At 35.5% G+C, this 27,923-nt stretch overlaps 5 protein-coding genes and 1 long non-coding RNA gene across 7 annotated transcripts; 5 read left to right on the forward strand and 1 right to left on the reverse strand.

The window, feature by feature from the left end:
- Positions 1–10: 10 nt before the first annotated feature.
- On the forward strand, positions 11–4,058 carry LOC127905439 (uncharacterized). Its single transcript, XR_008059420.1, has 3 exons — positions 11–720; positions 838–2,448; positions 3,841–4,058. It is a non-coding gene; the product is annotated as an uncharacterized LOC127905439 (long non-coding RNA).
- A 934-nt stretch (positions 4,059–4,992) lies between these two features.
- LOC112327850 (36.4 kDa proline-rich protein) lies at positions 4,993–5,963 on the forward strand. Its single transcript, XM_024602730.2, has 2 exons — positions 4,993–5,658; positions 5,772–5,963. The coding sequence occupies exon 1, from the start codon at positions 5,006–5,008 to the stop codon at positions 5,648–5,650; it is 645 nt and encodes a 214-aa protein (XP_024458498.1). The 5' UTR covers positions 4,993–5,005; the 3' UTR covers positions 5,651–5,658; positions 5,772–5,963.
- A 736-nt stretch (positions 5,964–6,699) lies between these two features.
- LOC7458487 (proteasome subunit alpha type-4) lies at positions 6,700–9,457 on the forward strand. Its single transcript, XM_002307831.4, has 2 exons — positions 6,700–6,851; positions 8,514–9,457. Exon 2 carries the CDS (start codon positions 8,525–8,527, stop codon positions 9,275–9,277), a length of 753 nt encoding a protein of 250 aa, XP_002307867.1. The 5' UTR covers positions 6,700–6,851; positions 8,514–8,524; the 3' UTR covers positions 9,278–9,457.
- Positions 9,458–15,854: 6,397 nt separating this feature from the next.
- On the forward strand, positions 15,855–17,553 carry LOC7458489 (uclacyanin 1). The gene is made up of 2 exons (XM_002307833.4): positions 15,855–16,154; positions 17,012–17,553. Exons 1-2 carry the CDS (start codon positions 15,989–15,991, stop codon positions 17,377–17,379), a joined length of 534 nt encoding a protein of 177 aa, XP_002307869.1. The 5' UTR covers positions 15,855–15,988; the 3' UTR covers positions 17,380–17,553.
- Positions 17,554–18,250: 697 nt separating this feature from the next.
- LOC7458490 (transcription initiation factor IIF subunit alpha) lies at positions 18,251–22,166 on the reverse strand. Of its 2 annotated transcripts, none has more exons than XM_024603701.2 (9): positions 21,785–22,166; positions 21,549–21,707; positions 21,321–21,466; positions 20,784–21,157; positions 20,357–20,472; positions 19,905–20,036; positions 19,416–19,616; positions 19,090–19,302; positions 18,251–18,598 (listed from the first exon to the last, which is right to left on the reverse strand). In XM_024603701.2, the coding sequence occupies exons 1-9, from the start codon at positions 21,953–21,955 to the stop codon at positions 18,506–18,508; spliced, it is 1,605 nt and encodes a 534-aa protein (XP_024459469.1). In that variant the 5' UTR covers positions 21,956–22,166; the 3' UTR covers positions 18,251–18,505. The 2 variants fall into 2 exon arrangements, with proteins under 2 accessions (XP_024459469.1, XP_024459468.1); XM_024603700.2 differs by having other exon boundaries at positions 19,401–19,616.
- Positions 22,167–23,444: 1,278 nt separating this feature from the next.
- Positions 23,445–27,159, forward strand: LOC7463664 (fumarylacetoacetase). The gene is made up of 14 exons (XM_002307834.4): positions 23,445–23,761; positions 23,952–24,030; positions 24,127–24,185; positions 24,273–24,397; positions 24,505–24,579; positions 24,699–24,774; positions 24,934–25,033; positions 25,121–25,180; positions 25,336–25,406; positions 25,515–25,577; positions 25,789–25,853; positions 26,128–26,224; positions 26,324–26,449; positions 26,810–27,159. Exons 1-14 carry the CDS (start codon positions 23,558–23,560, stop codon positions 26,867–26,869), a joined length of 1,260 nt encoding a protein of 419 aa, XP_002307870.2. The 5' UTR covers positions 23,445–23,557; the 3' UTR covers positions 26,870–27,159.
- Positions 27,160–27,923: the final 764 nt, after the last annotated feature.

The raw sequence follows: 27,923 nt of genomic DNA on the forward strand, positions 1-27,923 counted from the left end.
AGATCTTCATTGACGAAATACATTCAATAGGCAACAACACAGCTTCTTGGTCTTCTGCAGCTTTCTAAGACATTTCATCAACACTCCTCTTTGTCTTAACAGCAGCAGATACCAAGCTTTCTTCGTAAATCTTCAAAACTTGCTTTTGGAAGAGCTTTTGTTAGAACATCTGCAATCTGATCATTAGTTCTGCAATATAGCAGAGTAACTTCTTCTTCTTTCTGTGCTTCTCTCAGAAAATATAACTTGATTTTGAAATGCTTAGTTCAGCCATGAAACACAGGATTATTTGCAATAGAAATTGCAGCTTGATTGTCAACATAAATCTTTGTTGGTTCCAGTTTATTCATATGCAGATCAGCAAGAATTTTCCTTATCCAAATAGCTTGATTGACAGCAGCAGTAGCTGCTGCATATTCAACTTCAGCTGTGCTTTGAGCTATATTATCTTGCTTCCTTGAACACCAAGAGAACATGCCTGATCCAAAACTAAAACAGTAGCCTGAGGTGCTCTTCATGTCGTCCACAGAACCTGCCCAATCACTATCAGAGTACCCATGCAGCATGAAATTCTGAAGATGAGAGTATTTTATTCCATAGCTTATTGTACCTTTGACGTATCTTACTATCCTTTTTGTAGCTTGAAGATGCAATTCACTTGCACAATGCATAAAACGTGACAGCAAGCTCACATCAAATGCAATGTCTGATCTTGTAGCTGTAAGATACATTAAACATCCAATTAAGCTTCTGTACTGACCTTCATCTGCTTTGTTTGTTCCATCATGCTTGCTGAATTTTTCCTTCAGATTCATAGGTGTGCTTGTGCTCTTGCAGCTTTCCATGTGAAATTTCTTCAATATCTCTTTAGCATATTTCTGTTGACATATGAAGATTCCATCATCACTTTGTTTCACCTCCATTCCAAGGAAGTAAGACATCAACCCGAGATCTGTCATCTCAAACACATCAAACATCTCTGTCTTGAATTCTTCAATTTGTGTCTTATTACTTCCTGTTACAAGTAAGTCATCAACATAAACAGATACAATAATTAAGTTTGCATCAACTCCTTTTACATACAACGTTGCCTCACTTAAACTTTTAACAAAGCCAAGTTTATGTAGATGATCATCCATTCTGCTATACCATGCTCTAGGAGCTTGTTTGAGGACATACAAAGCCTTTTTCAGCAGGTAGACCTTCTCCTCTTGTCCCCTGACTTCAAAGCCTCTTGGTTGCTCTATGTAAATCTCCTCCTGCAGGTATCCATTTAAAAACGCAGACTTTACATCCAGCTGATAAACTTTCCAATTCTTTTGTGCAGCAACTGCAAGTAGTAATCTGATTGTGTCCAAGCGTGCTACTGGTGCAAACGTTTATGAAAAATCCACACCAAACATTTGAGCATAGCCCTTCACAACTAATCTGGCTTTGTATTTGTTTATAGAACCATCTGCATTTTGTTTGGTTCTATAAACCCATTTGACTCCTATGGCCTTCTTGTGTAGAGGCTTGTCCATCAGCACCCATGTATCATTCTTTTCAATCATTCTAAGTTCCTCTTGCATTGCTTCAATCCATTCACTCTTCTTTACTGCTTCTTCAAATTCTGCAGGTTCACAGATAGCAATATTGCTATTTTCATAAATTTCAGCTAATGATCTTGTACCTCTTACTGGTTCATCGTCAATGTTGTTATTAATAATCTCCAAAATTAGAGATTCTTGCTTCTCTGTTGATGATTCCAGCTTTTCTTCTGGTTTCTCCCACTTTCATTGCTTATTTTCCATAAAGTTGACGTCTCTACTTACCAGAATTCTTCCATTTTGAGGTTGGAAGATTCTGTAAGCTTTTGATGGACTGCTGTATCCAATGAATACTCTTGGTTCTGACTTCTTATCCAGCTTATCTCTTTTCACCTGTGGTACATGAGTGAAACAAATACAACAAAAAATTTTCAAATGTTGCAGGTCTGGTTTGTATCCAAACCAAGCTTCAAAAGGAGTTTTTTTCTGCAAGGCTCTGGTTGGCATTCTGTTCAGCAGAGACATTGAGGTATTTGCAGCTTCAGCCCATAATTTCTTTGGTAACTCTTTTTCGTGCAGCATACATCTAGTCATTTCCATGATACTCCTGTTTTTTTTTTCACTTACACCATTCTGTTGAGGTGTGTAAGGTGTAGTAAGCTGATGTTCAATTCCGGATTCATCACAGAATTGCTGAAATCTCCCACAGATATACTCCTTTCCATTGTCTGATCTTAATGTCTGAATCCTGCACCCAATTTGGTTTTCCACCCATGTTTTATACTTCCAAAACACATTAGCAACTTCTGATTTGAATTTAAGAAAGAAAATCCAACAGAACCTGGAATAATCATCAATGAAGATGATATAATATTTGCTGCCATTCAGTGAAGCTGTACTCAGAGGACCTCCAACGTCTGTATGTACCAGCTGAAGTTTTCGTGTTGCTCTCCAGGTTGCATGAGGGAAAGGTTTTCTGGCCTGCTTACCATATTGACATGCTGCACAGTTTGTTGACATGTTCTCTAGTTGTGGTACTCCTTTTACAAGAGTATATTTTTGCATATACATAAGCCCTGCGTGATGAAAGTGTCCAACTCTTTTATGCCACAATTCGTCACTGCATGTTTTTGCAGAAAACACACTCTGCTCCTTCTCCATAAGGTTTAAAGTAAAACCTTTTCATTTCATTTTTTCCCTGAACACGTTGTTGCCCAAGTTGTCTTTGATCAGACACCATTGATCTTCAAACCTTAATTTGAAACCTTTTTCCATAAGTTGTCCAACACTAAGCAAGTTTTGATCAATGTCAGGCACATATAAAACATCTGAAATATACTTCGAACCTGACAAACTGTTTAAGACAACAATTCCTTTGCCTTTGACATCAATATAATCACCATTTCCAATTTTAACTTTGGAAATAGTCGTTCTGTCAAGTAGTTCTTTAAACAAATCCTGATTGTTTGTCATGTGGTTTGTGCAGCCACTATCAATCAACCAAGAATCATTCGAACTTTTTCCTGTTGAAAAACATGATGCAACAAACAGCTGCCCTTTTCAGGTTGTTGTGCAACAGGATTCGCCTTTTCTTCATGTTGTTGTGTCCTGCAGATTCTTTCAACATGTCCAATCTGTCCACATTTTCTGCACTTGATATCTGGTCTCCACCAGCACTTGATCGGCTGATGATTTGTTTTTTTATAATAGGTACATGGTGGAAATGTTTCCACTTTGTTTCTGTACATTTGAACCTTTTTCTTCTTGATGAATCTCCTGTCTTTGCCTCCTTCTTGATATTGAGTTCTTGCTTGAAAAGCTCCTTGCATTGATTCTTCAAGTCTCATTGATCTTCTTTGTTCTTGTGCCTGCAGTGCATTTGTTAATTCTCCAAGAGAGATGCTGGTTAAGTCTTTTGACTCTTCTAATGAAGAGATCTTAGACTCATATTTTTCAGGCATAGTGACCAGTATTTTCTGCACAATTCTGTCATCAGAAAATTCTTTTCCAAGCAATCTTACTTTGTTTATTATGCTTAGCAATCTGTCAGCATAATCTTTGATGTTTTCGGTTTCCTTCATCTTCTGCATTTCAAATTCTCTGATTAAATTAAGAACCTGCATATTTTTTGTTCTTTCATTGCCTTGATATTCCTTTTTAAGATAATCCCAAATACCTTTTGCAGAATCCAAATTCATGATTCTTGTGAATACTGTATTTGATACTGCAGCATATAAGCAAGCTTTGGCCTTGGATTTTCTTGTCTTCTTCTCCTTGTGGATCTTTAGTTGGGCTATAGTTGGATTTGCAGGCAAGTCAGGAACAACATAGTTTTCTTCCACAGCTTCCCAGAGATCTAGCGCCTCCAGATGCACTGTCATTCTGATGGCCCATGTTTCATAGTTTTCACCATTGAAGATTGGTGGTGAACCGTGTGAGATGATTGTTTCAGAATCCATTTTGTGTTTTTTGGTTGTGTTTGTGGTTTGATTTGGTTTGTGTTTTTGTTTTTCTCAACTCACAAGTCCCTCAAGATAAACTATCGCTCTGATACCAATTTGTTGTTGTTATTCTTTAGTTGCAGAACACAAGTACATGCAAAACAGACGTAAAGAAGAATTTTGTAGAAGAATAATATTATTGATCTCAGAATACTCTTTAAATAGAGTTAGAGTTTTACTTGGAAACAAAGACAATTCAAAATTCAAAAACATTGCATAACAAAAGATCAGATATGATCAGTGGTTTATTCCTAAAATCTTGGTCTTCAGCAGAGATCTTCATTGACGAAATACATTCAATAGGCAACAACACAGCTTCCTGGTCTTCTGCAGCTTTCTAAGACATTTCATCAACAAAGTCACGTTTGTTGTCTGGAAACTCTAAAGCAAGAAAAGCACAACCAAACTGGTGGTTAGTTTTCTCTATTTTAACTGTGTCTGTGAGCCTGTGTGCGACATCATTGGATTCATTAGACAGATAGATCAATTTACAAGTCTATCATGGGGTGCCAAAAGTCCGAGTGTGGCTTGTCCTCTTGTGTAGTTCTTTGTATAAAGATCTTTCTCTCTCTAAGGAAATTACATGTTTCATTTGATATATAGGCGTGTGCAGTTATGATTTAAGATTTAAGTTTTGAAAGAGATCACCAGTAAATTGATCCTTGCACTACAACATTCTAATGTATTACTTAGAACTAATTAATAACTTGGTTCAGCTGGATATATAGTTCAATATAGTTGAAATGCACGTAACAGTACCAATGCCAATATATTTGCCCCAAAATCCAATTTGATATATGATAATGAAATTAATTGAATAAGCTAGTCAATCAATGATGACAAAAGTTACAATAAAATATTGGACTGAAAATACGAGCAAGATCAATTTTAGACGTATATCATGTCTATAAGAAGGCTAGCATGCATGACTTGAGCTTCATATTCACTGAGAACTGAGTAAAGTAAGTCGCCACGATGGCTAAGTTTGCTTTGGCCAATCTCTTGATCCTTCTTGTGAATTCGGGCACTTTGCTTACTTCACTTGCTTATCCCGACTGCACTTACCCGCTCCCACCCTCTAAGCCACCAAACTATCCTCCTAAGTTACCACCAGTACACATACCACCTCCACCACCACCACCTCCACCACTGAGGCCTCCTGTAACTCCTCCAATAAAGCCACCACCACCACGGAGGCCTCCTGTAACTCCTCCAATAAAGCCACCACCACCATCTCTTCCACCACTAAATCCTCCAGTGATACCAAAACCACCAATTGTGAAGCCGCCACCACCTGAAACACCGTGCCCTCCTCATCCATCACTACTAGAGCTATGCCCACCACCACCACCAAAGCAAGAGACTTGCCCTATTAACACTCTCAAGTTAGGTGCATGTGTGGATGTATTAGGTGGATTAGTCCATATTCGTACTGGCAGTAGTGCCAAGGATGAATGTTGCCCAGTGCTTGAAGGTCTTGTAGACTTTGATGTTGCTTCATGTCTTTGCACCGTCATCAAGGCTAAACTTCTCAACATCAACCTTATTATACCCATTGCTCTTGAGGTCCTTGCTGACTGTGGCAAGACCCCACCTCCAGGGTTCAAGTGTCCTGCCTAATTAATCAGGTTCCAGCTAACTTGAATCTTCAGGCTTTTGCTGTATATAAAAAAAGTTGTGTTGGTTTTGACAAGATATTTAGTAAAATTCATAGTTTGCGCTCTATGTTTGATGATTGCAGGTTGTGCTGTAACTTACAGAGTATACATGTGTGAGCTTGAAAGCATAATTAAAGAATAACTGCACGAGGGATCTTCAAGTGGCTAGAATGAAGCAGTTTTCTATAGGATATCTTGTGTTTTGTTTTCCTAGAGAATTTTCTTCTGTTCCTTCTTTCCCTTTTCAAGAGAATATATTGTGTTAATTTGTTTTACTCATTGTGTATCAAAAGTACTTTGTAATGGGCTCGGGCAACATGATATGAATTAATTAGTTTAAAGAATTATAATGTTTGTTTTCTCTTAATCCATGCTTGATTTGATGCTTGGTTCACCGAAAAAAGCTAGAAATGGAAAAGGAGAAGGAAATTATACTGGCATCGATTGAGCTCTTTTGCATGTATTTTATGTGCTCAACGACAATTTCTTCGAATTACATGACAAAACTAAACCCTAATTTCACCACATAAATAAGGAAGGCCACGGTTACTGTGGAGCTACAAATGTTGGCGAGGGACATTTTAGCAGGTTTATGTGGGCGATTTTATTTAATATATAGTAATTAGTAAATGAATATTACTAATACGATATATTGTTCGTCTTATCATTAGTGTTGCATTTGGTAAAGGACCCGAGACAACAGAAGATATATACACACACACACACACACACACACACACACAACAATCTTAAAATAAATTTATGTTCTTTTAAAATATACAAAAGACATCTCTTTTATCTTGAGATAATAATTAAAATTATTTAAATTTTTTAATTATCAAACATTATTTTTATAATAATTTTAATATATTTTTAAATAAAAAATATTTCAAAAATCATTTATACTGAACTTCCAAACATGCTTTAAATAAAAATAAAAAAAACAAATTTAAATGGGCTTAAAATCATATTAGGATTTAGGCCTAAACTTTAAGGCCAAGCCCAATATTTACAGTATTGCCAACCCAACCCAACCCACTGAGTCAGCTGTTTCCCCTCTTCTTGAGCAAGAAGTTAAGGCAGAGCTACAAAGGAAACCCGTATAAAATCAGCAAAAAAGTCGAAGCTTTCTTCAGTTCTTCAAAATCACTCGCAGTTTACAGGTAATTAGCTCTCTCCTTCGATTCTTAATGCTATTGTGTCTTCTTCTCTTGATTCCATGAACTGGGTCTTCAAGTTTCAGACTTTTTATAATCGTTTTTTTGTTGTTGTGTTTGATTGTGTTTTTTATTGAAAATTAATCATGGGTTTTTGTTTTTAAGTGTTCTTAAGTTAGTTTTGTAGTTGTTTACATAGATCTGTTTGTGTTTTTGGGTTATTGTTACAGTGGTAAAGCATAAAGGTGTTTGCTTTTTTGTTTTCTGATTTTGTTTCTTGGTCTCGAGGGGTTTTGGTTGGTAATACTAGTTCTTATAGGTGATTTTTCATGGGTTTGATGTGATTTGTAGGTGGATTCTGAATTGGAACCTGGGTTAGTGTCTTTACATAGACTTTTTTGAGATTGAATGTTATTTGTTGAAAGTGGAATTTCGGAAGAGAAAACACATTGTTGATTGTGTAGTATAGAGACGTAAAATTTGAGAAAACAGATTTTGAATTTAGTTTGGCAACTTCACTAGGAATCGTTGATTGAATATTGGAGATGAAATAGAACAATTACGGAACTACCTTTGTATATTTGCTAAAGATGACTGATGTTTGGATTTTTATTGTAATATGATTTGTTATATGTCCTTTATAATACTTTTGACAGGTATAATGGAGTTGAACAATGGTATGAAAACATATTTTGGAATATGGATTTTTGTTACAGTATTGTTCTTAACTATTTAATTTAGCATGTTAATTTTTTTAGTTAAGAGTTTTCAATGACTTTTTTAAGTTGTTTTGGATGGCCAAGATCTTAAATGAAGGGTTAACATTGCTTTCAATTACAGTTTTAAGGTTTTATTTTCATAAATTCATTCCTCCTTTATGTATTCATGACTTCTTGAGTTATTACAATTCCTAGTTATTGACATTTTCAGCTTCTTTTGGGAACTTTAGGGTTTGCACATGTAGTTTCCAAATGGCCTCTTCTCCTTTAAGAAACTCAAGTTTATGCACATCCTTTAAAAATTTCATGCATGTGAATGTGATACATGTTCTTCTATGCTTGCAATTGGCTCTTTGGAACTGGAAATAGGTATGTGGTTTCCACTAGGCAAGTTTTATGATTTAAAATGTTGCTCATTTCCTTCAAATATATTCTTAAAAAATGGATGAGCATGAAAAGGAGATGTAAAGGGGCTGGATTGGGAAAATGGCACAATCCTTGCATCTCTTAACTTTTCTGGTTTATCAAATTTTTTTCTTAAAAAAAATGAAGAATTTACTGTATGGTCAATTTGCAAAATGCATCTCGTACATTTTACCATTTCATTTTATGGAAATTTCCACAGCCTTTTGACTTCTTTTTGGTTCTTGAAGCTTCATTATTTCTGAAACATTTTTCCTATTGTTTTAAGTTTTCACTCTTGAGCTGATCATACTTCTTGCATAACTAGCTATGCTGTACTCTAAGAGTTGCTCTAATTTCTGTTTTCTCTGATGTGTTGTGTGCTTTCATTTTTTTGCATGTAATTAATCTTCTGTGCAAGTGTCTGACTCTCTTACCGTTGATTCCCCAACCCTGCTTTCTGGCCTTTCCTATTTATTTGATTGCAAGGGTAAAAAATATTTTTGTTCTGTTTGTTGCTTGCTCTTATTAAGTTCTCTTCTTTCAGTGTAACGAAAAATGTCTAGGAGATATGATAGCCGCACAACAATCTTCTCCCCTGAAGGACGCCTGTATCAAGTTGAGTATGCTATGGAGGCCATTGGAAATGCTGGTTCTGCAATAGGAATATTATCCAAAGATGGGGTTGTCTTGGTTGGAGAAAAGAAGGTTACATCCAAGCTATTGCAAACCTCAACTTCCACTGAGAAGATGTACAAGATTGATGATCATGTTGCTTGTGCTGTGGCTGGAATTATGTCTGACGCCAACATCCTCATCAACACTGCCAGGATCCAAGCACAACGCTACACCTTTGCATACCAAGAGCCAATGCCTGTAGAGCAACTAGTTCAATCCCTTTGTGATACTAAGCAAGGGTACACACAGTTTGGAGGTCTTCGGCCCTTTGGCGTGTCGTTTCTGTTTGCAGGATGGGACAAAAATTATGGCTTCCAACTTTACATGAGCGATCCTAGTGGAAATTATTCTGGTTGGAAAGCTGGAGCAATTGGTGCAAACAACCAGGCTGCACAATCAATGCTAAAGCAGGATTACAAGGATGAAATCACAAGGGAAGAGGCTGTCCAGCTTGCTTTGAAGGTGCTCAGCAAAACCATGGATAGCACAAGCCTTACTTCAGAGAAGCTCGAACTGGCTGAGGTCTTCCTTTCTCCTTCTGGGAATGTGAAATACCAAGTCTGCTCACCCGATGTTCTAAGCAAGCTGTTGGTGAAGTTTGGAGTTACCCAACCTGCTGCTGAGACTTCCTGATTCAAGCTCATTTGTATCTCGTTTCAGTAAATCACTGCTTCAGAGCAATTCATGCTTGTATTATCTCTGTTCTCAGAATGCTTCATGCAAATGAGACTTCCAAGACCATGTGCTTGATTAGAATTACAGTACTATGAGATACTTTTGTTGGTGAACTAAATTTACCTTTAAACTTTATCATGTTTTGTGTTGAAATTATTACATTCACACTACTGGTTTTGTGATTTTAGCGCTAAAATATGCACTTCTAAGTGACTTTTAGACTCTCATCGTGAAGTATATTGATGTGGGTTGACCAGGTAACCTCTGAGTTGATCTCATAACTCAAACTTTAACTGGGTTAGACCTAGAATCTGGTTAGACAACTCGGTTCTAAGGGCCCATTTGTCTCTGCAGGTGGCCCTAAATCTATCATCCAGCACATGACCAAAGAAGCCAGCCAAGCCGCAAGCCTGGGGCTCAAGCAGGCAAGAAAATATCTCCATTTCTGAATCTGATAGACAAACAAGAAGTGATGTAACATGCAATAGAACGGGACATAATGACTGCCATATTTCCCTCTTATTATAGGATACATAGCTGACCTTAGTTTCCTGCACAACACTGCTCTATAGTAATGCCTGGGCTGTGAGGGATTCTAATTTTCTTAATTTTGTTGTTAAATCTTAAAATATACTCATTTTGATTTTTTTCTATAAATATGTTGTTTGTTTATCTTAGTCAAAATAATATTTTTAAATAAAATTATTATTTCTGTTTAAAAAGTATATTTTATGATTGTTAAAGTAAATTAACAAAAAAACATCAAAATAGTATGTTGGTATTTTGTGTGATTAAAAACTAAAAGAAATCATAAAAATAATAAAATTTTGTTTAAAATCTATTTCAATATTTTAATAATAAAAACCTAATTTTAATTGAGTTGTCATGAACAATTTATTATTAGTATTATTATTTTCATATTAAATACATAATAATTAAAAAAATATTTATTAAAATTTAAATAAAAACTTATAATAATATTTAATAACCATATCAAAATTAAAGAGTAGGTGAATCTAGTAAAAAAGAAATTTATAATGTTAAAAAAATACCAAAGAAAAAAAAAATCAGAAATGGGCTGGGCCCGCTAGCTTGTCTCTATTTTTTATAACATATTATCCATCCTTTATTTTTTTTTAATAAAAAAAAATGTGATAAAAGATAAGTCGTTTGTCACAATTTAGAAAATAGGTAGAAGACCCATCGCTCGAACCTCCGATCTCTAACTTATGAGATAACGTTAATCAACTCAGCTACAGCTACGATACTTAATTATTATGAAATGATTTAAAAAAATAATATGAAGATGCTTCATTATATATAAATAGTATAATAAACTCGAGTTGGTAGGGTGTTTAGGTAATATTTCTACTACAATTATGAAGCAGAAGCTTGTCTTCCCTGGAACTTTAGTTTCTGCTTTCTTATTGAAGGCTGAGGGCCAACTAAAAGACCATGTTGACCCTTTGGTTTGCGCGTTGCTATATCTTGCAGGCTGCCCTGGCTGCTCTCCTAAATTGGCTGAACAGATTCTAAGCCGAACAGATTTTTGTCAAGCACAAGGCAATTGGCTGCTCTCCTAAATGACAGAGAGATTCTTAATCTAGCTCATCCTTCAAACAAGAACTGAAATGCCAATTCCCTCATGCAAAGACAGCCAACTTCCTTGATTTGATTAATATTGCTTGTAAGAAATTGCTTTGATTTTATCACCATTGTCTGTCAAATTGATCCGTATGATGATAAAAGCCAAGAAACTCACATGGACGACATTGAGATAATGGTAATTAGCAGAAGACAACATAATGGGGGTAATTAACAAGATAATCCTGAAATAATGGTGATCACAAAGGTAACTCAGTTCTTACAAACATCTTTCTCTTGGCTTCTCCGTCACGGTTTCCCCTTATATATTGCTCACGAAAACAATGATCCAAGTCCTTCCCCATCTTACCAAGTCCATTTGTATGTATTACATTGCTGATTCTCTTTGCAGAATGCAATGGGATATAAAATGAGCAAGTCCTTAAACTCTGAGCAAAATCCAGGAGCAGGTCATTCCCATGGTTGTGGATCATCCATTATAGAGTTATTAAAGCCAGAATGCTTGAAAGTAAAGGAGTTCCAGAGCAAAAGGCAAGGGCACCAAGAACAGAAGAAGGGTACCAAAGTGAGCAAGTTGACTCTACAGGACTGGCTCTTAACCTCTCCTAACTTGAAGGCAGAAAACTTAAAAGGCGGTGAGCTTGGTGCTGTCAAACATGGGTCCAAAAGGGTACACCCATCTAGAGGAAGAGAGAGTTTCTCCAAGGACAGACTACTGGTGCTTGATCATGTAGCTGATAAAGAAGACTATTCTACTGTTTCTTCAGTGAGTTTACTTAGCAGAACCCAGAGTGGCAAGTTACAAAAGAGGGTGAGCTTTAAACTACCTGAAGAGGCTGACATAATCCTATTTTACTCTCCACAAGACTCATTGGAGAGTCCCCAAGATTGCTCTATGTAATCCATGTTTCCAAGTGTATCAATGGGGTTGGTTTGCTGCTTCTCTGTTCATGACTTTCTTCATAGCCATGTTTCGTTCCTGTTATATGTATGTCATTTAACACTGTATCTCCCCTTTTAACATTATGACTTGGCGCAACTAGCTCCAAGCAACGAATAATTAGTTGCCCTAGTTCGAAGGGATGCACATTGCTTGCAAAAATCACACAAGAAAGGTTTTTTAATCAGTCCTAGTCTTAGACTTGGGAGTTGTGATGATAGCAGTAAGATTCTTCCTGTTGGCATTGAAGTAAAAAACAAATATTGCATCCATGTTACTCTTTACAAGACCACCTCTATCATATCCTGCATGAATCTCCTACTCTGTTTTCATCAAAGAAAACCAACTAAAACAAGCTTCTTAGAGAATTGCACTGGAAACTTCCTCACGCTGAAACAAGATTGAGACTTTGGACGAGCTTCTAGGAGAAGATTCACAAAGAATTGGCGCTATCTATAGAGTGGTCACGGGTTATTCTCATACTTGCATCGCAAATTACAAGTATATATCTTTCCATGGTATTGGCTTGCCTGCCAGTCATGCTTAAACTTAAATTCTGAAGTTAATGTTTTCTAGGATGCTATTTGGTAATGTGGCTGCGGGTGAGGACCTCACCCGCAGCCACACATTTTAAAGAGTGTTTGGAGGAGGGGTAGCTTGTGCTTTTTTTAAGTAAAAAACATGTTTTTATAGCTTTTAGAGGTGTGGTTAGGTGTGGTGTGTGCTTAAAATGTACGTACCTTTGAAAAAAAGCCACCACACCTCAAAGCCAAACACCCTCTTAATGTTTGGTAAAGGAAACAAAACTGATTTTGCTTGATAGGGCCCACTAATTTTTGCTGCCCGGCCGCAGGATTGGAGAAGCAGCATTTTGCTGCTTCTCGTGGTTATTTTTAGGAACAGTGGAGCGTGGCTCTACTGTTCAGTGAACAGTGGAGTCATGCTCCACTGTCGCAATGTTCAGTTTTTTTTTTTGAAAAACCAATGAGAAAAGTTTAGTTTTTTTCCCCCGAAAAACCAGTGCAGTTAATCGTGCAATATTGTTTTTTGTTTTTTTAAAAAAATTAGTTTAAGGTGAATTAAATTTACTCGTATTGTAATGAAATTGTAAATTTTTTTTAAAAAAAATTGTGTTGTACTCGAAAAACTAGTATTTAATATTATTTAATAACACTACATAAATTAGAAAGATATCGCATGATGACGTAGCATTTGTGGAATTTGATCGCAATTCCAATAATAAAGATATCACAATCTTTATTATTTAATAACACTACATAAATTAAAAAATTCAGTTTTTGTTGTTGCGCGCTTAAGAAACCATGAAAAATATAGTCCTTGTTGGATAGATTTCGTATGTAATGACATTGCATATAGTTTAATGGAATAATAAAAAATATTTGATATCAATATTATTTATTTCATGATGTAATAACAGTAGTTAAATCTACAATATTTAAATTAAAAATTATTAATATTAATATATATATTTAATTATTTTATAACCTCAATTTGAAAAACATTTTTTTTAACCAAACACGTTAAACTACTTTTTGCTCAACTTCAATTTCAACCACAGTTTTAACCAAACATATATTTTTTCAAACCAACCTCAACTAAAAGTATTTTTTATAAAACAATTTTTTTCAAACCACAACCACAACAGCAACCGCAATACCAAACATGCTCAAAATTGGTATTTATTGATCCATTCGAGACTGTCGTAACTAGTTCTGCACTTATTAACCCTTGCCCGGCTTGGAGCTTGACAGAGTTTGACTTGAGCTGGTTTTATTTCTAACTATTTCGATCAATGACTTGGTTAAATTCAATTGGTTGACTCGTAATCTAATTAATCTAATTTAGTTAACTATAAGTAATTTTTTTTTAAAAAAATTTAAATGATATTTTTTAAATAAAAAGTTAACCCAAATTGACTTGACGATTCAATAACTTAGACTATAAATCAGGTTAGACTTTGAGCCGAGCCGGACAACTATGATTTTACATAGTTTGAGACTAACTGTTATAGAAAAAACTAAATGGCATAGGAAAAATACTGTAGCCCCATTCCATTGTTCATCTTCTCACAATTTACTATGGATTTCCCTAATGATCTCTCCTCAATTCAATCATTTTGTGGCCAAATTGATAGCCAATTGACTTTGATTTGTTCAATGAGAACATAATTCAAAGATGGGATCGAAGTGAAAAAGGAGATGAAAAGTTTATTTTGGTCCTTAAATTTTATGATTTCTTTTTTTTCTCGATCCCTTCAGTTTTTGAGATTTTAATTTTGGTCCAAAACTTTATTTCTCTCATTTATTATTTCCTGGTTTGAGAGAGAGATATGAGAGAGAGAGAGAGTCACTGAATTTTGATAGTAGAGAAAAAAAAAAGTCTTGGTTGATACCGATTCAGACCATGAGAAAAGTCGATATTGGTGTTAATGAGTTCCATTCAATGAGGAGAGTCACACCTAAGTTTTATTTTTCCTTCTCATTGCCTGAAATGATAGGAACTCGGAAGGTTTATTTTTTAAGGTTGATTTTGGGTTTTTGGATCACTATTTGAGTTATTTGAGGCCATTGATAGGTTTTTCAAGGTATATAAACTGTTTTTTAGATGTTTTGGATAAAAAAAATGAGTTGAAAATCAAGTCTTTTTTGGGGATAAAACCTTTGGGCTAAACTTCTGGTGACCTGTCGGTCGCTTGAAACTGGGCCAACAGGCTACAGGTAGCCTTTTTTGTTTGTTAAAAATATTAGGGGAGGATGATAGGTTGTTTGCCCCTTTAAAAAAAAAACTCATCCTAAGTGCGTGGGCTTGGGCTAAAAGGCCCATGCATTTGGGTTTTTTTAAAACTGAAGGGGCGCTGGGCCACCCAGGCCAAGCCTACACACTTGAGCTTTCTTTTTTTAGGTCTATTGGGTTTTTTTTTTTCCTTTCAATTTCATTCTTCAGTTTTGAGTTTTTTTATTGGTTGTTTTTTTCTCATTTTTTACAGATTTTTGTGATGTTTTTTAATAAAATATTATTTAATTTTTACTTAATTAACAAATATACTTTCAAATTTTTTTCCTCGTTTTAGAAGTCATTCTTTTTGTCCAACCCTGCTTATTTCTCTTTACTTTTATTGAATTGCTTTACTATGCATGTTTTTTATTTATTTTAGTAAATAAAACTTTGTTTTCAATAAATAATATTACTAAATACAATCTAATCTATAACATGTGTTTCGATATCAGATATTTACATTTATATTTGTCTCTTAATTTTTTAATTTATTTTTTGGTTAAATATTGTATAGTTTTTACTTGGTTTTCACATAAAATGATAGCATTTTGTTTTTAATATATACAACGTTACATAATATTTTTTTAAAATTATTTTTGATATCAACTAATTTAAAAAAAAAAATTAAAATTTTTCAAAAATATTTTTTAAATACAAAAATAAATAAGTTACTAAATGACAATTAAAAGGAAGGTACCATACCATGTTCAGAAATTGGAGCACTGTCTGAAATTATCAATGAATCCACCGTCAGAAATTGGGCATGAAATTACTTACGGGTTCTGAGTTGTACTCTAAATTAATTGAATTTGATTTTAACTCCCTAAAGGAAACATTTTGCTTGGTCCACAGCTCATACTCAAAAGGTGCATTTATGGGGACCAACCACTTCCAGCCAAAACTTATCCCCATCTAACCTTCCAATAAAAACTTTAGCTTTCAACCGCATTACATTGGGGGTGTTTATATAATGTTTTTTAAATTAGTTTTTTATTTTTTTATTTATGATATTATCATATTAAAATTATAAAAAAATATTAATTTAAGAAGAAAAAAAACTTGAAAACATTATCGTTAGAGAAAGGATATTGGTTGAGCTACAAATATCTAAACGGCGGCAAATCGCGGGTCATGTCATGTCTCAAAACGTAAAAAGACGCCAACATGTAAAAAACAAGAGACAATTACCATGACAAGAGTAGGGAGCAGATAGACAAAACCGAAAGAGTACCTACCACATATCAGGCACGAGCACACTAGAGCCAAGCCACCTACGATTCTTTGCTTTTATATATACGCTTTTGAAAGGAGGTTGCGAGGCAAGGATAATGGCAGTGGTCAAGAAGATGTTGATGCTTCTGGTTCTAGTTTCTGTGAGCCTTGGTGTTGGAGCCCAGGTGCACCATATTGTTGGAGGGGAACGTGGCTGGGACCCTTATGCTGATCTTGGTCTTTGGTCCTCCGCTAGAACTTTCAGAGTTGGAGACAAAATTTGTAAGCCATCTCTCTCCCCCTCTCTCGCTCTTTCAATAATTCATTTTCCGAAAGATTTTTTATTCTGATGATAACATCTGTTTGGCTGATGAGAAATGTAAAGAAAATCAAATCCATGCGCCTCTGAAATATACTGATTTTATGCTATGTATGTATAGAGAGTGTTTGTTGTTTGGTTTCAATGAATTCAAAAGCATAAAAATTGTATCATTTTTCCAGGAAAACTCGTGTATTTTCATGGATTCTATAGAAAACTATCAAAGTCTTGAATTATAAGCTGTCGAAGAAAAAGGAAAGAAAAAAAGAAAAAAGGGGTGCTTGTAAATAAGAAAGAAACTGAAAGGTTCAGATTTGGTAGTAACAGATTCAGCTTGATTAAAATCATATGGCAGATTTGGTAGTATAAACTAGTTTACAATTGCCTAATTACTTATTTTGTTATGAAAATTACTAATTTTTTTTTTATCAAGATTGGAACCAACTCCCAGATATCTTAATATAATAAAGTGTTGCAAATCCAAATTTTAGAATATATACTGATATTTTTATCTAATTTTTATTCTTAAGAGTGATTTTGATAATGAATTAGCATAGTAATTCCTGTGTTGGACAACTTAATCCGAGTTAATTAAACCAATTTTGTTTTTTTATTTTAAATTTAAAAGCTAAACCAGTTTGTGGGTTGATTTGTCATGTAATTCCAAGTTTATTTATTTATTTTACATTGGGCTAGAAGGAGTGTCGACCGGCGGAAATAGACTAGGTTTAATAATAGTGTGGATTTTATTACATTTGTATGTGTATTTTGATACTTGAGATTTGCTAGTAATAATATTTTGGAGCTGTGGTGAGGGCAGGGTTCACCCACTCAGCAGCACAGGGTAAAATAGCTGAGGTGGAGACCAAAGAAGAATACCTGACGTGTGATGTGAGCAATCCAATCAGAATGTACACAGATGACATTGATAGCATCTCTCTTGATGGAGAAGGGATTCGTTACTTCACAAGCAGCAATTCTGGTAAGTGCAAGAGTGGCCTGAAATTACATGTGGAGGTGGTTCCAGAAGGGAAAACTGATACCACCACCGCCACCCCACAGGTTGTCACATCAGAAAGCTCTGACAAGGCTGTTGCTGCTCCGCCTGAAATTTCAGGTTCAGCCCATATTGGTGCAAGTCTTGCTTTGTTAGTGGCTGGATTTTGGTTGTGCTACATGGGTGTTTAGATTTTGGATTTTGTATGGGTGATATCGAGGTTGCTTTTGCTTGCTTCCTGAGTTGGACTCTATGATAAGTGAACTTATATATGGCTTGGAAAACTTAAACTTTATGTTAATTCGGACATGTTATTGTCTTGTTTGATTGTTGAATGGATTATGTACCTTAAATTTGTCTCATAATTGTTAGAGCCGGTTCAAATGCGAACCAAGAAAAAAGAGCTTGGATCATCAAATAACAAAGTTAAACCGATAAATTATTTTAGTAAAAAAGGCATTGTTTCATTCCTTTTTTTTTTTTTTTTTAAAAAATAATTTTCTCAGAGCCATTCATGGCTACTTGTATTAGTCTTTAGTTGCGAGTTTATTAGACCAACCCGCCCACTGGGCAGTTTAACAACCATGAATTGTGTTGTTTTTTCTTGTTGGTTGATTGACACCATCGAAAGTAACCATCTCCTTTAATCTTTCACAGAGATTATCCTCTCAAACATGATTAGCAACGAGTTTGGTGGTGATTTTATAGATTAATGCTAATCCTACTGAATATTTCCCTCGATTCACTTCTCGATGAATCTCAACCGTCACCAAAGGAATCCATCTAGTCATTCATTGGAAGATATTTTTAAGAAATAATTTCAAGAACTCTTCTGCAAAACTACATACAAACTTGACACTTGATGATTTGCTTGCTCAGCAACCGTTAATAGTCTCGGTTTTGATGTCTTTCTGCATCACATGTGGTCAAGCAGAACTCAATATCCCAAGCTCTTGGCCACCATCCAACTACTATCAACTGGAAAAATCATCGCGACCATGGGTTTTGCTGATTCCCAGCATCCATACATCCAGAATCCTCAAAACAACAACACACTCATCATACAGAAAATTTTTCAAATATATTTTACTACAGAGGAAATTTTACAAGTATATTTTTTCATCATCGAATTGCTATAACAAAATTATACGGATAATGGTCAGAACACAAGTTACATGGACGAGCTCGCATAAGCACAAACGTTATAGAACACACTGTAATGTGAATTTTTCTTTTTCTTTTTCTTTTGACAAGAGTTATAGGATAAATATGCGGTGTCGCGGGCAATTCTGCACGAGAATCTCAGAACACAAAGAGTTATCGTTTGTCCCTCAACACAACAAAGTTAGATCCACTGGTCTTCTGAATCTTAGAAATTCTCCTTAGAATATCCGCAAAAGCCTTCTTGTCCTGCATCAATGAGCTTCCACCAGTTAGAGAACAGGGGGGGGAGCATCCAAAACATTTATATTAATCTCCTGCGAGGCCCCACACTTTAAACATGTGGTCTCAAGTTCATATGATTCCTATGGTAGTGGAACTTAGCCACCCCCCACCCCTTGATGACCCGAAAAATCATTGGCATGGCATTCGAACATTCTATTACAGTTGTCTTCTAAACATGACATGTTTTTTCAACTTTAGAATGCGCTCATCCCATCATGCACAACATAGAGCTTCTACGAGCATGAATAAAAGTAGCCAGCACTAGAAGCACTGGACGGTGAAGTTCACTGATGATGAGCATAAAAAGAAACTGTTTTGGAAAAAGATGGCATGGTACTGGCTGAAAATAGAGTTCCATGGTTAATCTTGCAACAGCACAACAAACAGAACAAGTAATTTCAAGTGACAGCAAGGTAACGTGAAGCAGGCTTGCACAAAGCCAAAGCAGAGCATACCTCAGGAGTCCTTAGTCGTGATTTAAACCTAGCCACCAGATCCTGTGTAGTTACGGGTCCATTTTGCAACAAAACAGCCCTAATCTCTTCCTCGGTGACAGGGCCAGTTGGCCCTGATGTTGGCCCGGTTTTTGACGATGATGGCATTATTTTAGGAGTTGCAGTACCTTTAGTAGCAGGAGAGCTTTCTTCTTTCACGGTAGGTTTTACTTCCTGCTTCCAAAGAACAATGTTAATAGGAAAATTGGTTGTTATACACATTCAACAGCATAGCACGCTGTTTTAGATATATATTTAAAGAAACATCATACATTTTCTGTCTTCACCTTCTTCACAGGTGCACCATTAGAAGTTTTTGCATCATCAGCATTCAGTTTTCTTTTCCCCTTAGCTGACTTGGAGGTAGAAGGGGTTCCCTTAGCAGAACCAGGTGGCGTTGGTTTTGCAGGACTATTGTCAGCAGGTTCCTCCTTTGGCACAGCATCCTTCTGCTTTGGAGCCAGTACAGGAGAAATATCATCATCCATCTGATAAGACCAAACAAGAGCACTGTAAACAAAAGATACAGACATAAACCATACTGCCAAAGCAAGCTTCATAAACTAACATGTCAATTCAGGCATCATATAAATTGATTCCCCATTATCTCAGGAAAAATATTAATTCCACACCTGATCACACAATGCACTTTCATATTGCACCAGAAAAACAGAAGCAAAAGATTAGCAAATAGAAAACAAGTAAAGCAATGCAATTTAAAAAACTCTTAGGTTGCCAATTAAACGTGCACACAATCAACCATCACAAAAACTCACGTCATCATCGTCATCATCATCTTCTGCATCTGACTCGTTCAGACCATTTGCTTTCCCAAGTAGCTTCTTCAACTCTTTCCCAGATTTGCTCAGTCCTCCCTCCTCATTCTCCTCATCCTCGTCCTCTTCATCCTGCAAGAACATGCAAAAACCTTACTGTTACAATCAGCACTACAAATAAGAAAAATCCTGGGTACTTCTCAATAATAATGTCCTCCTTCTAATTTATTTTTTTTTTTAAAAAAAAACCCTATGTAACTAAAAGTTCCCACATTTTGTAATTACTCCCAAAAAACCAAACTAGTGTAACCAGCACCAGGAGAACAGAAAAGAACACTTGTAACATATCAAGCAAAAAACAAGAAGTCAACATGTTCAAAAAGAACATATATAAGTTGAGGCATCAAAACAAGTAGTTTAGATTAGCACCAAGACAGTTAGCTAATACATACCTGCTTGATTTCAGGAGGAGCAGGAACTTCAGGGGCTAAATCTTCCCGTTCCTCAGGATCAATGGCAACAGCTTCATCATCATCAGTGAAAATTTCTTCGTGCTCCCAATCATCGCCTAAAACAATAAAAACACGTGCCTGAGGTAGGAATTGCTAGAAAAACTAAATTGCCAAGTACGGTTTACCCAAAAAAAAACCTGATGTAAAATTCAGCATACATGAAGTTCATTGCTAGCCAGGAAAAAAATAAAGCAATGCACCACATCTTGTGTGCATCACAAGGAAGAAAATATTGATCACAAGAAGGCAGAAAAAAGACTACCAGAGAGAAAAAAGACTACCAGCAATTAAAAGAATGTAGAGAAAGCATTTAAACAATTATGCAAGAGATTGGCACCCACAACATGGCATTGGGAGAAACACTCACCCTTCTCAATATCATCATCATCCATATCAAGATCACCTCCTCTTGGACCTTCTTCATCATCATCACCACCCCCTTTATTGAGTCCAAGCCTACTCTTCCTTCCCGCCTCTTCCTCCTCGTCTTCCTCTCCCTTGTCAGACACATTGCCCTCATCATCATCACCGTTTGCTTTTTTCCGACCTCCCCTTCCACCAGCTGAAACACCATCCTTATCATCTGGCTTCTCCACCTCACCAAATGCAGCAGCTCCATTATGTGCAGCTTTCATCATCCACCTTTCATATCCATCTGCAGTCTTCCTCCTATTCTTCATCTTCTCTTCCGCTTCCTCCAAGGTAAGTTGCTTATAGTGCGCAACCTTGTTAAAGTTGTACCTATATAGAAAACAACAAGCAACCCATATGATTACAAATGCAATCATCCCTCAAAACACATTGCATACACCCGTACATTTACATTCACGAAACCAAAAAATCAAACATTTTACAACTACCCCAAATCACTAAACACGAGATTCGTAAAACACTTCACCCATACCAAGAACCAGCAGGAATAGCAACAAACTCTTTCCCAGACATCATCAACAGATAATAAGTCGCCGATTGCGACCCTTCAAGATGACCCTGATACTGAAACTGCCCAGTTTCATCCTCCAAAAGCCATGGCTTATTCTTAAACTTCTCCTATACAATCCAAATCACTTAATTAGAGTTCCAAAAACAGCTGAGATTAAGCCAAAACTACATAAAAAAAAACTATGATTACCCGCAAAGTATCAGTAATTTGGCGACCATGAATTCCTTCTTTCAGCAAAGACCATTTATTCTCGGCATTTTTTTTCTTCGAAAAACCTGGCAATCCGGTCACAAATCTTCCTATAAAATAATTCTTTTCGCTACTCGTACTCGCCCTCACATTATACTCCTAAAAATCCACCCAAAAAAAAATCACAACAAATTAAAAAAAATATCAACAAAATCAAATAGAGAGAGAAACTGAACTCGAATCAGGCGAGTAACGATAGCGCCACAATCAAAGCATTTGCCGCGATTCTCCGCCATTGTTTTGCCACAAGTCAAGCACAACGTCATATGCTTGCAATTGCTTCCGTACAAATCTGTGGTGCTGCCACAGCCACTACACGACGGCTGTAACTGAAGATCGAACGACATTTCTCTTACTAATCCTTTAAAAAAATTAGGTTTTTCAACTTCTTTTCTCAAGAAACAAACGGAAAAATGAAAATTGATAGAATCTTTAGGGCTTTTTTAAATTATTTAATCATAAAGTTAAAACATCTTTAATTCTTTAGAGATCGATCGATTTTTTTTGTGTTCGTTTATTTTTTTCAAGCTTTGACCAGGCTGAGAAACAAGAGGTGATGTATAGAGAGGTGAGAGAGAAACGGCGTCGCTTTGCTTCCTTATGCTCCCTATGGGCTTTAAACCCATGTGGGCTAACCCCTGGAAGAAATACATGGAACCTAGAAAAAAAAAATGTCAAGTTCATTCGAAGCGCGAATGGTTTTGAAACCCAAAACCCGGTCCAGACCTAATGTGACCGAGTTATTAAATCATTGAGTCATTGGCTTGATCCGCATCTCAATTTTATCCTTGTTAAGAAATTGATTAATAAATTAAAGTTTTCATTTTTGACTCTAGGTTTATGATTGGGTTGATATTATATTAATTAGATTTATTTGTCAATGATATATAATAAATAAGGAAAAATATGAGGAAAAACACTTTAATTTTTCAATTTTAATAATCCCAAGTATTTAAAAAAAATCTTGAATTCAAAACATTCTCTTATAATAAAATAAATCATATCATTGACGAGAGGATATTTAATAAACTTAAATATAGTTATGTGATTTCTAGTTGTCTGTTTACTTGGTAATTGGTAGGTTGCGTTTCAAATTATAATTTAAATAAAAAATAGGTAAAATAATGTTTTTAATTTTAAACAACAATTTGAAAGGCCACATTTCTTGGGTGACAAACGGGTTCCAAATTGGAAATTTTGCAGGCTACAATTTTGGCGTTGGAAAAAGATGGTGAGAGCATTAGCCCCATCTAAGAATTTGGTACCATCTACCCTCGTGACTCGCAGCTACAACCGCCGCGCGCCCTCCTAGCCGTTAATCCCAACTACCTCTTCTAGCCACCAAACCCCAAGATAAAATTTAAAAGGGATAAATTCATATCAGTCCCCTTTCTAAACTGTTTTCTTAATTAGGTCTCAATCTATATTTTTTAACTTATTAACAAAGTATTTAAAAGTGTGGTAGTGGTTGTTTTTTAAAATGTTTTTTATCCAGAAATACATCAAAATAATATTTTTATTTATTGATGATATCAGCATATTAAAAAAATTAAAAAAATAATTTTAAATAAAACAAAAAAATCTTGAATTTTAGCCAATTGTTATGGGGGAAGCAATCCCAAACGGGGCTAACTCTCTAATTTATCGGTTAATTCTAAATTTTATCCTTTTATAAACAAATATTTCCAGGCTATTCCATATTTTGGGGACCCAAGTTGACAGAAAGATATAATGTTGGATCCAATTGGTTAATAATAAAAGTAAGGTATCTATCGAGAAACTTTATATACATTGGGAACTGACTGTAAATAAGGGAAAATGAGTCCGTACAAAATTATAAATAAATCCTCCACTTCACCCTCTCTTCTCTACTCTGCAACTCTCACTATTTCACTGCTAATAATTAGTCATTACTGTCAAGCTCAATACGCCACCGTTTAGGCATCGCGATGGCTTTGAAATCCTTCATCGAAGTCGGCCCTGACTCTCACTTCCCTATCCAGAACCTTCCGTTCGGTATCTTCAAGCCTGAACCTACTTCGCCTCCCAGACCCGGCGTAGCGATCGGCGATTACGTGTTGGACTTGTCCACCATCTCTGTTTCCGGCCTCTTTGATGGTCCGTTTCTCTCCGGCTCCGATTGCTTCCTCCAGGTCCGTTTCTTTTGCTTCCTTTAATTAACGACGTCGTTTGTAGCTCTGTTTTTTTTATTAATCATTCAATTTTTATTCTTTTTTGTTTAATCTTTTCTAGCAATTGAAGAACACAATGCGTTTATTACGATCATATAATAATTATTATTGGATAATTATGATTGTGAGTTTTTTGGTGATTTATTAATAGCCAAATTTGAACAAGTTCCTAGCGTTGGGAAGGCCAGCGTGGAAGGAAGCACGGGCGACGCTTCAAAACTTATTATCAGGCATGCTTATTATTTGTAAATGTTTAATTATGTTTAATCTGAGTTTCTTTTTTTTGGTTTAATTATGTATTTTTTTTTTGTTATTTTATGATGTAGCTGATGAGGCTAAGTTGCGTGATAATCCGAATCTGAGGGAGAAATCGCTTGTTCCGATGGTAAGATAAGTAAAGAGTTATGAATGTGTGATTAGTTGTGAGGAGATTGTTGTTTCTGTAATGTTGGTTTTGTTTGAGAATTTATAGAGCAAAGTGGAAATGCTACTTCCAATTGCGATAGGGGATTATACGGATTTCTTTTCATCAATGCATCATGCGAGGAATTGCGGAATAATGTTTCGAGGGCCAGAGAATGCGATTAATCCTAACTGGTGTGTTGGTTTTTGTAGAGATGGGAAATAAGTTTTTTGGTTATGATTTATTAGTATGTTCATTTTGCCCTAGGCATTCAAGTTTATGGATCATGCTTGATTTTCAGGTTCCAGCTTCCCATTGCATATCATGGACGATCTTCGTCTATTGTTGTATCTGGGACGGATATTATTCGACCAAGGTAAGAGAATTTATTTATTTACTCTACTTTATTTACTGTTTACGCATCAGTATCACTGTGCTTGATCAAGGGTTTTTTCTTTTTTCCCTAATTGCGTTTGTGCATTTTTGTGTTTCTAGAGGTCAAGGCCATCCAAGTGGAAACTCCCCACCATATTTTGGACCTTCAAGGAAGCTAGACTTTGAATTAGAAATGGTTAGCCACCTAGCCTTTTATTATATGATGACATGTTTATCATTATTTTTCCCTAAATCTTTATCTGTTGTTATGTCAATACTATTTACCTTTTTATGTAGTTCTACAATATGGTACAATTTTTTTTGTTGTTTATACTGGCTGTCCTGTTGCTGGCAGGCTGCTGTAGTTGGTCCTGGAAATGAATTGGGTAAACCTGTGGATGTTAATGAAGCTGGAGATCATATTTTTGGACTTGTATTGATGAATGATTGGAGTGGTATTGATTCTTAACCATGTCTTCTGTCTGCAATTTATTTATTTATTTTTGCGATATCACTATATCATAAGAAGTTGGCTTTGACAGCTAGAGATATTCAAGCATGGGAATACGTGCCTCTTGGGCCTTTTCTTGGAAAGAGTTTCGGTAAGGCTGGAAACCTAACTTTTCCACCTCTTGAATGCATTTTGTCTGATTTTGGGTTTGGGATATGAAACTTTGACTATTAACCATTCGATGCATGTATAATTTGCTTTTTTTGTGTTGTTTTTTGGCCTTATTTTTTCTTACCTGATAAATAGGTACAACATTATCCCCTTGGATTGTGACACTTGATGCTTTAGAGCCATTTGCTTGCGATGCCCCAAAACAGGTAGCTTATTTCAGTTGGTTACAGAACATAACACCATTTTAGTTGATAAGTTTGATCTGAATTTTATGCTGCACTTGCATGCTTTATGACATATCCTGTGAATTGCAGGATCCCCAGCCCTTACCATATCTGGCTGAAAAGATATCGAAAAACTATGACATTTCATTAGAGGTATCACATCGCAGCCTTTGGACATTTTTTTAATGGTATTTCAGCGTTCATGAAAATGCATTGTTTTGTCTCACTAATGGCCTCTTTTCCCCTGATAAGCACATGCATTAATCTCATTTTAGGCCTTACAGGATTCTAATTCTATGTTAAACTGGGAACTTTGAAACTTGTTTCCTTCTAAGAGAGTGATTATTATGCCTTCTGTTCTAAGGTTCAAATCAAACCAGCTGGTCAAGAAGATTCATGTGTGGTCACAAGAAGCAACTTCAATCACTTGTAAGGCCTCTTGAATCCTTTTGTATTTGCATCATGATGAAGTGCAGTGCCTTCAAATGAGATCTGTTTCTTGGATAAATGGCATTCATATCATCTCCTTTTTAGGTGTCATTACCTGTATAGTGAATAATCAATCAGTTGTCCTATAACACTAAAAACATATCACACTGTTTATCCATCAAATAAGAACTCATATTATTTAAGCAAAGATATTGTGTCTGTATTCTTGTTTCTAATTATGTTTTGAGTTTGCTGACTTTTATTTGCACAACAGGTATTGGACAGTGACTCAACAGCTTGCACACCATACAATAAATGGTTGCAACTTAAGGCCAGGGGATCTACTTGGAAGTGGGACGATCAGTGGACCTGTAGGGCTTCAATCTTGTTAAATTTTGATATAGTAGAGATGCCTGAAATTCCAGTTTTCTTGCCTCCTATCATTTGCTGCCCCTTGTGTTGCCAAACAGGAGCCAGAATCTTATGGATGCTTGTTAGAGCTGACATGGAATGGACAAAAGTCACTCTCACTAAATGGAACAACAAGGAAATTCCTTGAAGATGGAGATGAAGTCGTGTTCAGTGGATGTTCCAAGGTTATTTCCTTGTTCACTTTCCTAAAGCATTTTCCGAAACAAACACTCACATCCTTACACAAGGAACTTATCCATTTGTGCCTTATAATCTCTTCATCTATTGAACAATTACAAAACCCTTTCTTGTTACTCTTTTGGCTTGGTAGAGATTTCCCGTAAGTATCTATGATCAAATATATTTTACGCGGGGGCAAAATTGGGTTCTTGGAACTTATCTAGTTAGCCTTATTTTAAGCAAGCTGGCAGGTTTATGAGCTTGGTTGTGTGTTTTGTTTCTCTCATCACACTCCTATTGACCGCATTTCATTTCTTTGTATCATGTCAAATGCAAAACATCCCTTGAAATTTAATCCATTGCAGGGAGACGGTTACAAAGTGGGGTTTGGCACATGCTCTGGAAAAATCCTGCCATCACCCTGAACATCAAATTGCTTGCGCTTCGTGGGATCTACGTCAGCTGATGTCCGTGTGATAATCCAATAATAAAACCCGTTGGAGGGTGGAGCTGTTGATTGTTGGGGGCAGGATAATTTGTGTGAGTCTAGGAGGATAGCAGTTCTGATGACTTGAAATTCCCTGTGAAGATGAGGAGAATGATCGGTAGTGGCTAGAAGTAAAAATGCTATTTTGTTGGTTCCATCTACTGTTGTAAAGACAATGAAATTCGATGTTGTAATGCTTCTTCTCAAGTAATAATTTACAACTTTCCATTGTCTTTGTTGCTCATAGCACCCTCTTTTACCCCCCCCCCCCTCCCTTTTTTTTTTTTTGTGAACGTGGTGCAAATTTAAAAATTCAAATTGTATTTTTATAAAATTTTATTTTATTCTTGTTTAAATTTAATATTTTTATGTTTTAAAATTATTTTAATATACCTGGTTGCGTATGCTCCTCGCAGACAGAAAGTTCCAACAACAATTCCTCAATTGTGGTGTGACAACCTCTCCTCCATTGCCTTAGCTTTGAATCCAGTCTTTCATACCGGTGCAAAGCACATTAAGGTGGGTTATTATTTTCCTCCGTTTGCTAGAAAATAAGTTTTTTTTTTAAAAAAAGTAAATTTTAGAAAAGTAAATTCTAAAAAAATAAATTATTTTCTGATATTTGGTAGTGTAATGAAAAATAAGTTGGAAAATATTTTCCAGTATTTGTCTATGTCATAAAAAATAAACTGGAAAATAACTTATTAATGTTTTATTTTTTTCAAGTTTATTAAAATAATAAGAAACAAATCTTATAAATTAAAAAGTTGAATAAGAATGAAATTAAAAAAAATATATAATTTCATAAATTATCTCAAATAAAATAAATAATAATCAAAATAATAAAGATCAGATATAAAAAAAAATGAAAGATAAAGAAATTAAAATAATAATAATTAACATTTTATAAATTATTTGAAATAAAATAAATAACAATCAAAAGAATGAAAATCAAATTTGATGATAAAAAATTTCAATAAAAAAATGATAAG

This window comes from Populus trichocarpa, chromosome 6, assembly GCF_000002775.5.
Source record: "Populus trichocarpa isolate Nisqually-1 chromosome 6, P.trichocarpa_v4.1, whole genome shotgun sequence".
In the NCBI taxonomy this organism is placed as follows: Eukaryota; Viridiplantae; Streptophyta; class Magnoliopsida; order Malpighiales; family Salicaceae; genus Populus; species Populus trichocarpa.